The sequence below is a fragment of the Pituophis catenifer genome, unplaced genomic scaffold, assembly GCF_029215685.1.
Source record: "Pituophis catenifer annectens isolate HBS135680 unplaced genomic scaffold, rPitCat1.0.hap2 SCAF_8, whole genome shotgun sequence".
Lineage (NCBI taxonomy): Eukaryota > Metazoa > Chordata > Lepidosauria > Squamata > Colubridae > Pituophis > Pituophis catenifer.
The window spans coordinates 285,997-300,728 of NW_027256888.1; the positions used below are offsets into that span (position 1 = coordinate 285,997).

Sequence of the window (14,732 nt, forward strand, 5' to 3'; positions counted from 1 at the left end):
GGTCCAATGGCGACAGAAGACGATTCCAAACTTAACTGATAACTTGGAAAACCAAACAATTCCTGGCTTTTACATAGCCACGTCCTTTCACACTGCAATTCCATTTTGCCTTTGAAGTGCTATCACTGTGGCGATTCCCAAGTAGACTGGACCTCCCCTTTGCACAAGGCTTTTCTGATGGGGGCAATTTAATTTCCCAAATGAGTCCTAAACTCTCTGGGTTCTGATTCCACTCGCGGGACAGACTGATTGCCCCATCCTCTCCTTTCCCTACTCTAGTTCCCATGTTCCACCGAAGGGTGAGAGACTCTCTTCCTGCTCTTTGGCCCAGAGGCTACAGGTTGCCCAGCCTCTGCCCTCCACCCACTCCCAGCATCCTGGGAGGCCATGCGGTGAAGCCATCATACGGGGTGTCATGTCTGTACCCACTTTACCTCAACGGTCACGCAGCACTTCAGAAGACCTGCTGGCCCTTCACAAACGCCAGCCGACCAAACCCGGGTTCCTCACAGGGTGACCAACTTACTTGCTGATATATTCCCCAGTGAGAAGTTTTCCACAAATCTTGCACTTGAAGCAGGTCAGGTGCCAATGCTTGTCTAACGCCACCAAAGACTGGCCATTCTTAATTTCAGAGCCACAGTTCCCGCAATCTGCAAAGAAAAAGACGAACGCTGGGAAGCTGCACCTGGGCCTCTCATCTGGCCTTTGGGGATCGGCCAAGACCGGCCAGGGCAGCCCCACAGCTGGACCATTAAGAGCCCATTTATAAAATCTACAGGTCGTCTTCCACTGACGAGCACAGCTGGGACTGGAATTTCAGTCACATAGTAATGCAGCCATGAAGACAGCCTTCGCAGGACGGGACCTGAATTTTCAACCTTTTACCATGGCTGCGAAGTGAATCACCTCTGTCGTTACACTAATCATGTGGCCATTAAGTGAATCATATGGTCATTAAGCAAATCCATCTTTCCCAATGGACGTTCCTTGTTGGAAACTTGCCAGGAAGGTTGCCAATCAAGATCACGTGACTGCATGGAAGCTGCAACCAGTCGCAGCCTTGGAGAAGGCGGTCAGTCACTTTTCCCTTCAGGGCCATTGTAACTCTGAACCATCATGAAACGAAAGACCATAAAGCCGCTCTGGTCAACCAGGGCTCTGCTCAGAGTTGGGCTAAGCCATTTCATTCCAAAAAGGGGCAGGGGAAGCATGCGCGGTCAAAAACCCCCGTGGCGAGACGTGACTGAATCTGGCCTGGTGGCCGAACAGCTGCTGAAGCCACCCAGAAGAGGGCCGGAGCCGACTAGACAGCAAGGGGGAGGGGAGGGGGCTCTAGAGAAGGGGCTGCTACGGAGAAGGCCTGTGCCTGCCCCATGTCTCGTGGACCTCTCGAGGGGAGGGACCCGTCCTGAAGGTGAAGCCGGGCAGAGCAGAGTGGGAGTCCCGGGGCTGCACCACTGAGCAGCCATCCTCACTCTGGACTGGGCATAAAAGCCTCTGGTAAAAGAGAATCAGGATCCCATCCTATTTTAACCTAAACCGAGTTATCTGGTGAGGAATCTGGCTGCCATGGGCCGTCTCCATCAGCAGCCCCACGGAAGCCACCCAAAGGTTGAAAAGTTACTCTGTGCATCGTTTACTTGACATCAAAGTGGATGCTGTGGACGAGGCAAACATTCAGGGAGGATACTGTCCTTCGGCTGCTAAAAATAGCCGCTTCGCAATAGATCTCGGAAGCCGTGACTTACTTCGGAGGACTGGAAAACTGGCACCAGCCGGGGGCAGAGAACATTTCTGGCAGACGCACTCCTTGCCATTGAAAGTCACCCGGTCCCCAGGAGGAAACGGCTGCCTGCAGGAGGATGCAGAAGCGGCATCACTAAATGGGTCTCTCGACATCCTTTCCCCTTTACATCTCCCCCCCCCGCCACTCCTTTTCAAGAGCTTCTCCCTCCAATCTCCTCCCCCCGCCCCCCATGGAAATCCTCTGCAGAAGGGATCATTTTCCTCCCCAACATTCCTTCACTCCCTTTCTTGATCACCCAAATGATTCTGCCCTTCAGATCAGACCAACATTTAACCGTCTTTGCACAGACACACTGAAGGGCTGATGTTCACTTTCTGAAGGCGTATATTTTACACAACCACATCAGCTGGAATGAGAAAACTATAAATGGTCATTCTCTAAGAATCTAAAAAACTGGTTGAACGTCTCTTGCTTAGCACACACTTTCTCCAGAACTCTTCCCCATGTTATCCAAAGCAGGGATGGAGAATAGCACAAGAAATCTGTTCCCACCCCCAAATAAATAGCCTGGAGGACTGACACCCTCAGTCACAGATGGGGAAGCAATGCTTCTCCCCCTCTGAGGTTTGGGGAATTCTGGTGTGTTCTGAAAGGCTGCAGCCGAGCAGACAAATTTTCAGAGGAGGGAAAAAAAGGGAGCATCTCAAAAGCTGACAAACAAGAGCAGGAAAAGGTTTCAGCCAAAGATCTCCGAGACCTTCAGTTTTGCAATCTGGGAGAAAGAAGGTCAAGCAATTCAGGGAGACTTCATGATTTCACTAATAAAGAAGACCCAGCATTCTGCCTGCCCCATCCGGCATCCTCACCCCTTTTTCTCCTGGCCATTGAATGGGATTCATCACACTTTGGTTGTTGAAAGTCTGGCAAAGAGGCCGGAGGCTTTTGGACTGACTCTTCCTCTTCTAGTGGGGGGTGGGTGGCTGGGTGGGCTCTGGGGTTACAGGGACAAAGAAATCTGGGGGGGGGGTGTAGGGTGGGGGCGTGGAGACTCACAGCATTTGAGAGCTGAGTTGGGCCACTGGATGGAGGTTTCTGGCTGCCAGGTTTTCCATCAGCGGAGAAGCTTAACTGAAGGAAAGCCGGTTCTTGGATGGAGCCCCAAGTTCTTGTCAGCTGCCCTGGACACTGTCCGGAGCAGCCCCAGGGGAAAACGGATCTGTTTTGGAGTTGCCCATGGCTCTCCGTTTCCCCTGGTCTTCAGAAGAAAGATGCCACCCAAGAACTTACCTGCAGAGCACACACACAAAGCAGTTTGGGTGGTAGGTCTTCCCCAAAGCAGAGACCACCTCGCCCTCAATAAACTCGTCACAGCTGAAGCACCGAGTGCCGTAGAGCCGCTGGTAGTCGGACGTGCAGACGTAATCCCCTTGCCTGACAAAGAAGCCCCCTTGGGCCAAGTCACAGCCGCACGCTGCAATCGAAACAGACCGAGGAGGCTTAAGCAGAAGGCCTCCGTCTCTCAGGCCCAACGCCACGTGGCCTGAGCCGCAGAGGAACAGGCTAAATCAGGGGTCTGCAACCTTAAACACTCATAACCTTAAGCACAGCGCGTGATTTAGTAAACCCAAGAACTCCCCCCCCCCTTTGGCCACCAGTCTCGGAAAAAGGGGATACAACCCATCATTAAAAGCTTAAAGAGCAATAAAGCCCCAGGTGAGGATTTTTTACCAGCAGAATTATTCAAGAGATTTCCCAATTGGTGGGGTCCAGTATTGGCAGGTCTTTTTACACCTATAAATAACACCTGCCATATACCAGATGGGTGGAAGATGGCAACAGTTGTCCCCATATATAAAAAAGGAAATAAAAAGGATCCTAGTAATTATAGGCCCATTAGCCTGATTGACATTGTAGCAAAACTATACGCTAGGTTCCTTTTGAGCAGGAGTGAAATCTGGGTAGAGAAAAACAATATCCTCACGGAAGAAGAAGCAGGTTTCAGACAAAGCCGATCCACTATTGGTAACTGCTTTGTCTTGAACCATCTAATTGCCAAATAGGTTTATAAGAGGAGACCCCTATTTGCTGCTTTTATAGACCTTTGCATTTGATAGGGTAAACAGAGAAGTGCCATGGAGTAAACTGACATCTCTTAAAATAGAACCTAGACTGCTGGCTTTGATTAAAGCCCTTTACACAAGTCCCTGTTTGAGGGTGAGGTAGGGGGTTAATGGGGCTCTGACTACAGGATTCACACAAATAAAGGGGTAAGGCAAGGGTGTATCCTGGCCCCATTATTATTTAGTTTATATATCAATGACTTGCCAGGGTTAATGAAGGATCCCATCGTACACATGCCGATGATCCTAAATACTTACTTTTAACAGCTTGCTTTATGCTGATGATATGACTTTATTATCATATTCACTAGTAGGATTACGTAGGCTATTAAGAAGATTCAGCTCTTATTGCCAGAATAACTCCCTAATCATTAGTAAATCTAAATCGAAAATAATGGTGTTTGGGAAACATCATCAGAGACATAGGTGGCAATTAGACGGTGAACCAATTGAACAGAGGTTAACACCTTTGTATATTTAGGCGTAACCTTTTCCAAGACTGGATCTTGGGCTTCCCATCATCAACGGAGTACACTGAGAGCAAAAGCCCGCCTGAATTTACTGCTTAAACTAAAGAACCATCGTTACCCAGGGTCCCTGGCCCCATTAATTGAAGTAGATAAAGCTAAGGTTACCCCTATGCTCTTGTATGGAGCAGAGGTTTGGGGTCTATACTCAACCACAGTCCCAGCATCTGAGACGTATTTTGGGTGTAGATCCAAGAGCATCTGCTGCAGCAGTTAGAGCTGAATTGGGAATTCATACAATTCATGCCCAGGGCGCCTGCGCGTAGCCAAAAATGAACTTATGGTTTCCGGCATGCACATGCGTGCCGAACAGCTAGTCTTCCGGGTTTTTGCCACACACGTGCACGTGACGTTCAGCTGACCGGTGCACATGCTCACGCAGGAAAACAGAAGACCAGCTCTTCCGGTTTCTGGCACTGCCACACACAAAAAGGCCAATGTCAGCTTTGGGAGCCATATTAGCACCAGATGCTTCCCGGCTGCCAATTTCTTGCGCTTGGGAAAGTGGGAGGGGGAATTTGGAGGAGACATAATAGCACTCTTCCCTTGGGTCAAGGTCAGGGGGTTTATGCACCTGGAGGAGTGGTTGCAGGGATGGCTCTAGTTGGGACGGAGGGTGATTGGGCCATGTGACCGACTGATGGGTGCAGGGGCTGGATTTGGGGTTTTGATTTATTGAGGGAAAACTGGAACTCTCAGATTTGGGTTTTCCCAGATGTTTTCAGTTTCAGTTTATTGAATAGATGTGCCAGTTTACTTTCTCTGATAAATGGAACTTTGAGAATTGCCTGCCTTTTTACTTGGAGTTGGGGACTTTCTGAAACGCTGACAGCCAGTTGATAGTCGTGTGCACATGCGTGCCAGTAACCCAGAAGAGGAACGGGCGACACCACACCACACCACTGGGCCAGTCGACATGGCTCTGCGTGTCACTTTGGGCATGCGTCAGAGGTGGCTTTCAGCAGGTTCTGACCAGTTCTGGAGAACCGGTAGCAGAAATTTTGATTAGTTTGGAGAACCGGTAAATACCACCTCTGACTGGCCTCGCCCCCATCTATTCTCTGCCTCCTGAGTCCCAGCTGATTGGGAGGAAATGGGGATTTTGCAGTATCCTTCTCCTGCCACCCCCACCACACCATGCCCACAGAACCGATAGTAAAAAATTTTGAATCCCACCACTGGCATGTGTGCCATAGGTTCGTCATCACGGGCCTAGACATTGGTATCTGAGCGTGGATCTTTTTAAACATTCATATTTCACTTTGATTTTAATGTAGGCAAGACGTTGATATACATTGTAAGTCCATGTATGTTATGCCATACACTACATAAATAAATTGCAATCCCCACAGCTGTGCTGGGAGCCACCAGAGACCTTCACGGGACCTGATGCCTTTCTCAAAGCAACAGACGCATCCCTTGGGCTGCCGCATCACAAACTCTGCATACGACACCACGATGTGTGCGCAAAAGGGGCGGGGTTTGCATTGGGGCAGCACGGTGCTGCTTTCATCACTGGTGGCACCCCACAGACACCCTTGTCCAGCCCTGCTGGGGTCCTCGGGCTGAGTTAGCCTCAAGACAGCCCCTTGCCTCAACTAGGCTTCCTAACCTGAGGACCAGGGTCAGGGAAAGCTTCAGGGAAAGCATGGATGGGATGCTCCAACTGACCCAGGAACCCCCAAGGACTTCAGCTACCTCAAAGTGGAAGAGATCTCGCCTGTGGCCTCCTAGGTGCTCAGCTGAGGCTGGTGGTCATGGGGCCACCAACTCACAAGCGCTTCCCCCCACTGAAGGTTCCCCCAGTGCCAGAACTCTAAGGGACCAACTAGTAATGAGTCCCAAGACACGAATTTGGGCTGTTTGAAGAGCTGCATTAATTTTTATGAATGGAGGTCTGGCCTGCTCTGCAAAAGGGCTGCGGATCCTCTCCTTAAGGTGCCTGCGTCCGAGCTTAAGCCGATGGCCTGCATTGCTTTTCCACCACGGGGGCCCCCTGATAAGCTCTTCTGCTCTAAAGGGCCCCCACCCCAGGCATTCATACCGAGCTGGAGCCTGTAAGAGGCACCAGGGCTTTGCAGCTCAGTCTCTGCCAAGGCACAGCTGCCGCTTTGGACGCGGCATCTCTGCGGTGCCCCTCCGGGCTGGCACTGGGACAGCCGAGAGAAGCCGGTCACACTTATGCCAGCTTTCATCATCCAGCAACTGTTCCCAGCCAACCCCGGGAGCCTCCCTCTCGCCCTGCGGCAGATTCCTCTGTTGGCTCTCCAGGATGACATTCAGTTCTCTGGAAGGACCCTATTTATAGACTTGCCGAGGGAGGGACCTTCTCTGGGCCAACTGAGCCCCCTCCCCATCGCTCCCCCAAGCGATGGCCTTGTGTTTACTGTGAAGTGAACCCTTAACCCTGCAGTGTCCTCCCTTGGCCACATCTTCTGATGCGCCCACAGAATCCGCCTTCCTTTCTGATCCGATTCTTCCTTCCCTGGAAGGGATCCTGGGCCTTCCTTCCTCCCAGGCCCACCTATGCTCCCCATCTCAGGGCCAACTTCGGTACAAGGGTCAAAGGTCACAAAGAGAGGGTTACTCTTCCCCTCACGGGCCAATTAGCCCCACCCAGGTGAAAAAGAAAACCCAAGATCTGTCCTGGGATATCATCCTTGGGTGTCCCAGACTTTTGGGAGGGCCGAAAAGGGGAAATGGGGAGATGCTGTTTATAGGGGAAAGAGTGTGTGTGTGTGTGTGTGTGTGTGTGTGTGTGTGTGTGTGTGTGTGTGAAAAAGTCAAGATAGCAGCTGAACCCCCTTGTTAGGAGCCCTGTCCCCCTTTTTACAGGTGATGGATGCAGGAATCAACACAGTCCCAGTCAACCTCTGGACTTTTGTGACCCCCCCCTTCCCCCAGAATACACACTGGCCAGCAATGGGCCTCCAGGTATTATATTGATCCTTATTTCTGAACAGAGGTTTAGACTTGTATCACACCCCAGAGCTGAAACTTAATTGGGGGAAATATAATTTGCACATGGGAAAATAGGACACTTAAAACTAGTGTGGGATGTGACTGTGCCAATTAATTTTGATGACCCACCCTAATTTAACTGTCCTCTTTTCCTAGGTGCAAATTTCTGCAAAGCATGCAGAAGTGCCAATTTTAGGGAGCAACATCTGGCCACACCATGGCAAAAAAGCTCAGGGTTCATTTCATTTCCCCGCTACATAGGTTATCACACGTACCTTTGCAAACGAAACACTTAATATGAAAATACTTCTTCTGCACTCTTAGCACTTCTCCTTTGCACGGACTCCCACAGTTGTGGCAAAGGATGGCGGCTCCTGAGGGTGTCTCCAAATGGCTGTGCACAGCCTGTCGCTGGGAAGCTGTCGGAAAGGGAAACAGCCTTTATCAAAGGGTTGAAGAGAAGGTGGCTCCCATCCCTGCTCTCGCCCTTCTGCAGAAATGACCCAACTTTGCTCGCGTTACAACAGGGGTCTCCAATCTGTGGACTTCAATTCCCAGAATTCCCCAGCCAGCAAGAACCAACAAGGGGAGGAGAATAATTGTTTCTGCTTGAAAATAGGGCAAAAAAAGATAGAATTTAGGAAGTATAGACCACTCACTGACCACAACATCTGGGAGACTCAAGTAAAATCATAAAAAGATCCATGAAAACAATAGAGACTATTTCTGAAATTCTGAGATGGGGTTGAGGGGACTTTGCATAAAGAAAGTACTGTGACTTTCTTTAACTCAATAATATTAAACAGATAATTTATTTTTTCATGTCCCTGTAATCCCTTTTTATTGGGGTGGGGTCAGGGCAACTGAATGGAGCTGAACGTTTACTGGCCGGATGCCCTCCCTGACGCCTACGTGGAGTTTGCCACAGGTATTTCTTCTTTGTGCCCTGATAGACAAACACCTGTTGCTGCCTAGGATTGAACTCTCAATCACCCGAGTGGGAGGGGAGCGTCTTCCCCTCTAGGCTGTCACACCACTCTAATTATTATCAGATAATTACCTTAATGAAATTAAGATCAATGATAGTTTTCATTTCCTACAGGGGGTGTGTAAAGTAAGGAATTTTATATGGAATAAGAAAAGTGCAAAAACCAACATTACTGAAGTGACTAGGAAAGAATTCCAGCGGTGGCTACATATCAAACCCAACTTAATAAAATCCAGATTCAAGCTTTGTGCACCTTTCTCATCTACTCTTGTGTTACGATGGGCCAGAAATCCCTCTCTTTTGCGGAAGAGGGACAGGGTCTACTGGTCCCCTATTTTTATGACGGTTCAGGTTTCAGGTTGTTTGCTTGTGAACTTGCTCACGCACCCGGTAAGTTGCCTTCCTATCCAAGCCGGATCCTTAAGGGCAGCCTGGCTGATGCTTGAGCTGTGTCTCTCCTACCCATCCAGGCCTTAATCGGATTGCTGCACTCCTTGGCTGCAAATGTTGTGGATTTAGACCCAGCAGGAGCCCGGAGAGAGGATGTTCTCCTGGGCTAAAATAATGCTGGTAATTATGCAGCAGAAAGTCACCTTAAAAGAGAATAAAAATGCTCAAAAATAATTATCTTGGAGACTTGGCCTGCATTTCACTGAATCCTAGCAGATGTTCCGTATAGAGTGTATTTGAGGAAAAGTTCCATTCATTAAGAAACATCTAGACTAGGAAAATTTCACTTCTAACTGGGCTACTAGAGGAAGGGAGGCAAGCCGGGGAGAGGGGACCATGCAGGAGACAGATAAATGGAAGTGCCCTTGCCTTGGCCCTTACACAAACGGGAGTCCTTCAGATACGTAACAATAGACCAGCTGAAAGGCAAGACACATGGATGGATGGAGGCAGGTGTTTCCCTTGATTTATCTCCCAGCAGTGAACTTAGTGGCCGAAGTGGAGGAGGGGAGGCCATTCTCCCCCCCTGCCCCCCCCCCCCCACACACGTGTTCTCGTCCTCTTGACCATCATTTTCTCTCAAGGCCCCTGGAGCTGATCTCGGGATCAGAGCATTGGCCGCCAACTGCTTTTGGGAGCCAGTCCTGCAAGCCGACGCGTCTTGCTTTTGTAAATGCAGAACTGGGGCTGCTTGGCGCCAGTGAGCTCCTCTCTTCACAGTCATTAATTCATCCTTTCTGTGAGAACTGAATACCACCTTTGTCTCTCCTAAAATTACTACAGGCTTGAGTTCAGTCACTGCAAAGATGGTAGCCAAAAATCAGGAAGAGGCTGGCAGCCCCTTTTCCAACTTTTATTAAACTTTCTGGCTGGCCTTGTGGTGATTTGTAAATCCCTCTGGCTTCACAACTGGCCAGACAAAACTTATTCAGCCATGGTTTCCTGCTGATTGCTGCACTGATGTCCACTTGTAGAGTATCCTCAGCTCAGTCCGAGTCCAGGTGGCCGGATGGTTCAGGTAGCTGCCGGCTGGCAGATTCAACTTTAACTCAACTCATCCTCCAGGAGTTAAGCCCCCTGCCCAGCCTCTTGGCTGCAGTCCAATCTTTGTTGGGCTGGCACTTGTTTTTCTCATTCGGTTCTCCCGGTTGTGACCATCTCTGGTCTAGCCTGTGGTGGCACCTACCTCCAGGAGCTCCCCAACCCTGGTTCTCTATTTCCTGTTCCCAGCTTCGCTGTTCAACTTTGGAAATTTGGCCTCCACAAGGATGGGGACTGGATGAGCTACCAGGCACACTAACCTGTTTCAATTGAGGAGGCAACGTCTTTCTTCATCTCTTTCAGTCTCCAAAATCCCAAAAGGCTTTTTACCTGGATTTCTTTGTTCAGAAGCTCTCCAATCTCTTTGCTCTTTTGGTCCTCCTCACAATAAGGAGAGCATATCAGTAAGTGCTCAGCTTCAAGCCCCAAGTGGGTTGGGTGAAGGGACCTACCTCCTTGCTAGGTAGGTGACTGTGGATTTTCTTAGCTGCTTTTAATTTTTTCATATGAATCTGCTTTTATTTGTATAATAAAATAATTGGTCTCCTGCCCAGAGTTACCATTAAGATGAGCAGTTAAAATGAATGGATTAATTTGGTCACCACAATCTTAAAAAAGATGTGGGGACTCTAGAAAGAGTGCAGAGAAGAGCAACAAAGATGATTAGGGGACTGGAGGCTGAAACATGGAAGGCTGGAATTGGGGATGTCTGGTTTAGTGCAAAGAAGGACAGGGGTGACACGAGAGCAGTCTTCCAATATCTCAGGGGTTGCCCCAAAGAAGAAGGGGTCAACCTATTCTCCTAAGCATCTGAACCTAATCAAGGAGAGAAGCAGCCTAGAACTAAGGAGGAATTTCCTGACAGTTAGAACAATTAATCAATGGAATGACTTGCCTCCAGAAGTTGTGGGTGCTTAAGAAGTTCTTAAGAAGAGACTGGACAACTATTTGTCTGAAATGCTATAGGGTTTCCTGCCTGATCAGGGGTTGGACTAGAAGACCTCCAAGGTCCCTTCCAACTCTTTATTCTGTTAAATAAATGAATGAATCAATAAAACAAACCACGGCAATATCTCCCTCTAATTCTTCCAAGGTCTTTGCGTCCAGATCTTCAACTTCCATGCCTCTGGCTGCCACTGGCATTTCCACAACAGCAGCAGAGATGGTTTCATCAGAGTCCCTGCCATTTCTATCCATCGGCCAGTTCTCTGGCCTCCTAACCTTGGACATCTGCCCAGTGTCTCCTCTGGAAGACCCGCCTTTGCCTTTCTTGTGTCAGGGAGGTCCTCAAGTTGCCAAGCTCTCGTCTTTGGTTGTTTCTTTTGAGTATTTCCCCATCTCCCTGGATCTTAAATCCATTAACCTGACTGGTGTTGGGTGTGTGTGTGTGCGTGAGGGTGGGGGGAGGCGTGTGTTAGGCTTCCGCAATTGTCTGCACTGTAAAACTGATCTGGAACAAGCAGCATGGAACTGCAGAGGGAGTAATGCCTGCCGGGATGAGATCCTGAGGCTTTACTCTCCGCTGGTTTTTTCATCCTTTGCTGGGGGCCTGGGGGCTCCTGTGCGCCAGTTGCAGATCCAACCACGGTCCCTTCTCCCATGAGAGAAACACGAGAAGGAGAAGCTCCCTTAAACCGAGGCACCTTGCAGTAGGTCAAGTAGAACATGCGAAGACGCTTCCTCTGGTGGCCAAGGACGGTCCAAGGTTCCTAGGAGCCAGGATCAACACGCTTGGCTGAAGATGCCCCCAACTGACCTGCTTCAGAGGACCAGTGGCTTCTTTGTCGAACCTATTGCTCAAATACATTATGAGCTCACATTAAAAGATTTTGACCCATTTCCCCCCCCTTAATTTTCTCTTGCCCAACGCCTCTTCAGGTGACTGAAGAGGGCTGTCATAGCCCCCCCCCCCGCCCCCGCCCCATCTTCTCAAGGCTAAAGAAGACTCTCCCTTCAGGGATTCCCTGAATTCCAGGCCTCCAGTCAGCTCCGATGTTCTCCTCCAAAAGTGTTCCTGCTTCTCTTCTCCGAATCCTTTTGAGATTCCGGTCCTCAGGACAGATCGGACCCAACCCAATCCCAACAGAGTGGACCCCTTCTCATTTGGAAACAATCCCTAGGCATCCTGAATCCGCAGCCATTTTTCACAGCCCTGTCAGACTAATGAATCTTATTCACCTTTCTGTCAACTATCATTCAGATATCTCTCTGCTGACCCCCAGGTCTCCCCTTCTGCCCCTGGGGTGCCCTCTCAGCTGCAGCCGGTCCCAAGAGGGGTGTCGCACGGTCTTCTGCTCTCTCTGCTCCCAAACCTGAGGGGGGGGGGCTGAAGGAGGCCTTCCTTTTCCATTCTCCCAGCTCCCTTCGTCGGTCATTCCCGGCCAGGGAGAGCTCCGGCCCCGCCTGCCCTTGGGCTCCTATGAGCAGATCCACCGCCATTCCCGGCCCTGCATTTGCTGCAGCCGAGCCACCCGGAGAGGCATCTGGGCGCCAGGTGAGGCTCCGCAGCCCTCCGCTCTCCCAGGCCGAGGCCCGCTCCATCCTGAGGGATGCCGGGAGTTGTAGTCCGGAGCCGCTCGAGGGCCACAGCCGCCTGGCGCCCGCAGATGGACCCCCTGTGGCCGGCGCCCCTGACTCCCGGGCTCGCCTCCCGGCCGGAGATGAGCGCCGCGCCGCTGCCCCAAAGGGAAAAGCAAAGGAGCCGCCGGGAATTGTGGCCGGGAAAGGGCTGGGTGGGCGCCGGGCTTCCCATCGCTGCGGCACCTGCTCCCCGCAACGCCCCGCCGAGCCTCCCGAGCCCAGCCCGGTCCCGGAGAGCGAGAGCGGGCCGCACCTGGGGCTGGGCAGCGCAGCGGCACCCGGGGCAGGGGGAGACCCCCCTCCGCCGCCTCCCCTCCGGCCGCCGCCCAGCTGCGCGACAGCCGCCTGCCCTGCCGGAGGGGCCGCGGACTCGGCCTGCCCGCCTTCCCGGGGCCGATGCCGCCCTGCCCTCCCCCGGGGCCAGGAGGGGCGGCGCAGGAGCCGCAGTCGGACGTGGCCGCCCGGCAGACCCGCGCCTACCTGCCGTGGCCGAGCTCATCCTGGCCGGCTCGGGCCGCGCCGGGGCTGCCCCTTGCGCCGGCCGGCGGGGCGCGCATCCCCCGGCACCTGTTGCGCGGCGGCGGCTCCTCTGCGGAGCTCCTGCGGGCTCCCGCCTCCTCCCTGCGGCTGGCCAGCCGGGCGCGCCGCGGCGCTTGTGCGCGGCTGCGGCTGCCGCTCCTCCGCGCAGTCGATCTCCGGCGCAGAAGGTGGGGCGAGCGAGCGAGCGAGCGGGCGGCGGGCAGGGGAGTCCGCGTCAGCAGCCAGTCGCGGGAACCGGCGCCTCTGCGGAGCCCCTGGGCTGGGCGCCAGCTGGAGCCGCTGCAGACGGCTGACGCGGCGGAGGGACCCGGTCGCCCCCCTCCCCCCCCGCAGACCCAGGCGGAGAAGGTGCGGGGTCCTGCCTGCGGCCAGGGGCTTCCCAACCTGGATTTGGGGACACACACATTGCGATGCCCTCCCCGCCCCCGCCCCCGCCCCGGGAGAAAAAGGTGCAGCTGGGGGGGGGGCTCTGCAGGGCGGCGGCGGGGAGTTCATTGCGCGGACTTGGACGGGCTGCTGCGCGTCTCTTGAGGGGCGGCCAGGCGGGCTCTGGGGCGGCCGGAGGCACCACGATCCGGGCTGGGAGTGGAGGCGGCTCCTGGAAGGCTCTACTCGGGCTCAGCTAAAGATCGCGGACAGGAAAGAACCGTCCCGCCCGCAGCCGGCCAGGGTCTCCAGGCTGCTCCGGCCCTCGGGGGAGACCCATTCCCGCGGAAACGGCCGTGTCTCCCCATTCATAAAACGCGGATGGAAGGAGGCCCGGATCTCTCCGTGGAGGAGCAAAGACCCCCGGCGCCTCCGAAGAGGGGCTCTCCCTCCATCTCGGTTTTATCGCCTTTTCAGGGGCTGTCCCGAAGATGGGGGGCTGGTTTAGGATTCCTCCCTCCGGGCACCTGTGGGGGTGGGGGTGGCTCAGCCGTCTGGGCCTTTTTTATGGCTCTTTTTCATGGTATTTTTTTTAATGCAAATAATACAGAAACTAATCCAAGTGAACAGAACTGCAGGTTTTAATAACAATGATTATTATCACAACAATAAACCTATTTTTATTATTTTTTCCATAATTTATATAATAAAATAGTCCTTGACTTAGTTGTTCACTTAGCGACCATTTGAAGCAGAGACATTATGTTACCACATTTTGAGAGTGGCAACCAGGCTGCGTGTATGGCTATCATGTCCTCTAACACCATTTTACACCAAGAAACAGGATTTTTTCAGCAAAACCGGCCTATGATGAACCCTTGGTTCGCTTAATGACTGTGACATTTTGCTTAACAACTATGGCGGTTGCTTTACAACTGCCTCAAAAAAGGTTGTAAAATTGGTGGCTGATTCAATTTATGACCGTCACGAGTTATGACCGATATGCATACTCCATTATGTTCACAATCCGAGGACTCCTCAAAGTTGCAGAATGGAATTCTATGCATTCCTGCTGTGTTTCTCCACCCAGACAGAGGATTTCAACTTCCCAAATTCTAGGAACTGAAGTCCAGAGTCTGAAAGTCACCAAGGTTGAGAAACTTTCCTATATAAATGCAAAAAGAATAATAAACAGTCCAGTGAAAATGGAATTCATCCCAATTCAAAGGCCAGGTAAAAATCAAATTGAAACATATCCAGCCCTTTCAGCAGTCCAGATAGATTCCTTGGAAGCATGACTCTCCTTATTGCAGGGGGTGGGGGGAAATAATGGTTTCCCATTTGCTGCTCTTCTCTTGACTCTTCTTCATGTAGCACTCGAGGGTCTAAAGGGCAGCAAGTCCCTCCTT

General features: G+C 51.9%; 1 protein-coding gene across 2 annotated transcripts in view; it reads right to left on the reverse strand.

Moving 5' to 3' along the window:
- ABLIM2 (actin binding LIM protein family member 2) overlaps positions 1-13,104 on the reverse strand; it is a 37,876-nt gene extending 24,772 nt beyond the window's left edge. For both annotated transcript variants that reach the window (XM_070948371.1, XM_070948370.1), the window contains exons 1-5: positions 12,898-13,104; positions 7,634-7,777; positions 3,038-3,221; positions 1,752-1,855; positions 527-653 (exon numbers count right to left, since the gene is read on the reverse strand). In XM_070948371.1, the coding sequence (XP_070804472.1) occupies positions 527-653; positions 1,752-1,855; positions 3,038-3,221; positions 7,634-7,777; positions 12,898-12,916 (578 nt within the window). In that variant the 5' untranslated portion in view covers positions 12,917-13,104. The remainder of the gene's footprint in view (positions 1-526; positions 654-1,751; positions 1,856-3,037; positions 3,222-7,633; positions 7,778-12,897) is intronic.
- Positions 13,105-14,732: the final 1,628 nt, after the last annotated feature.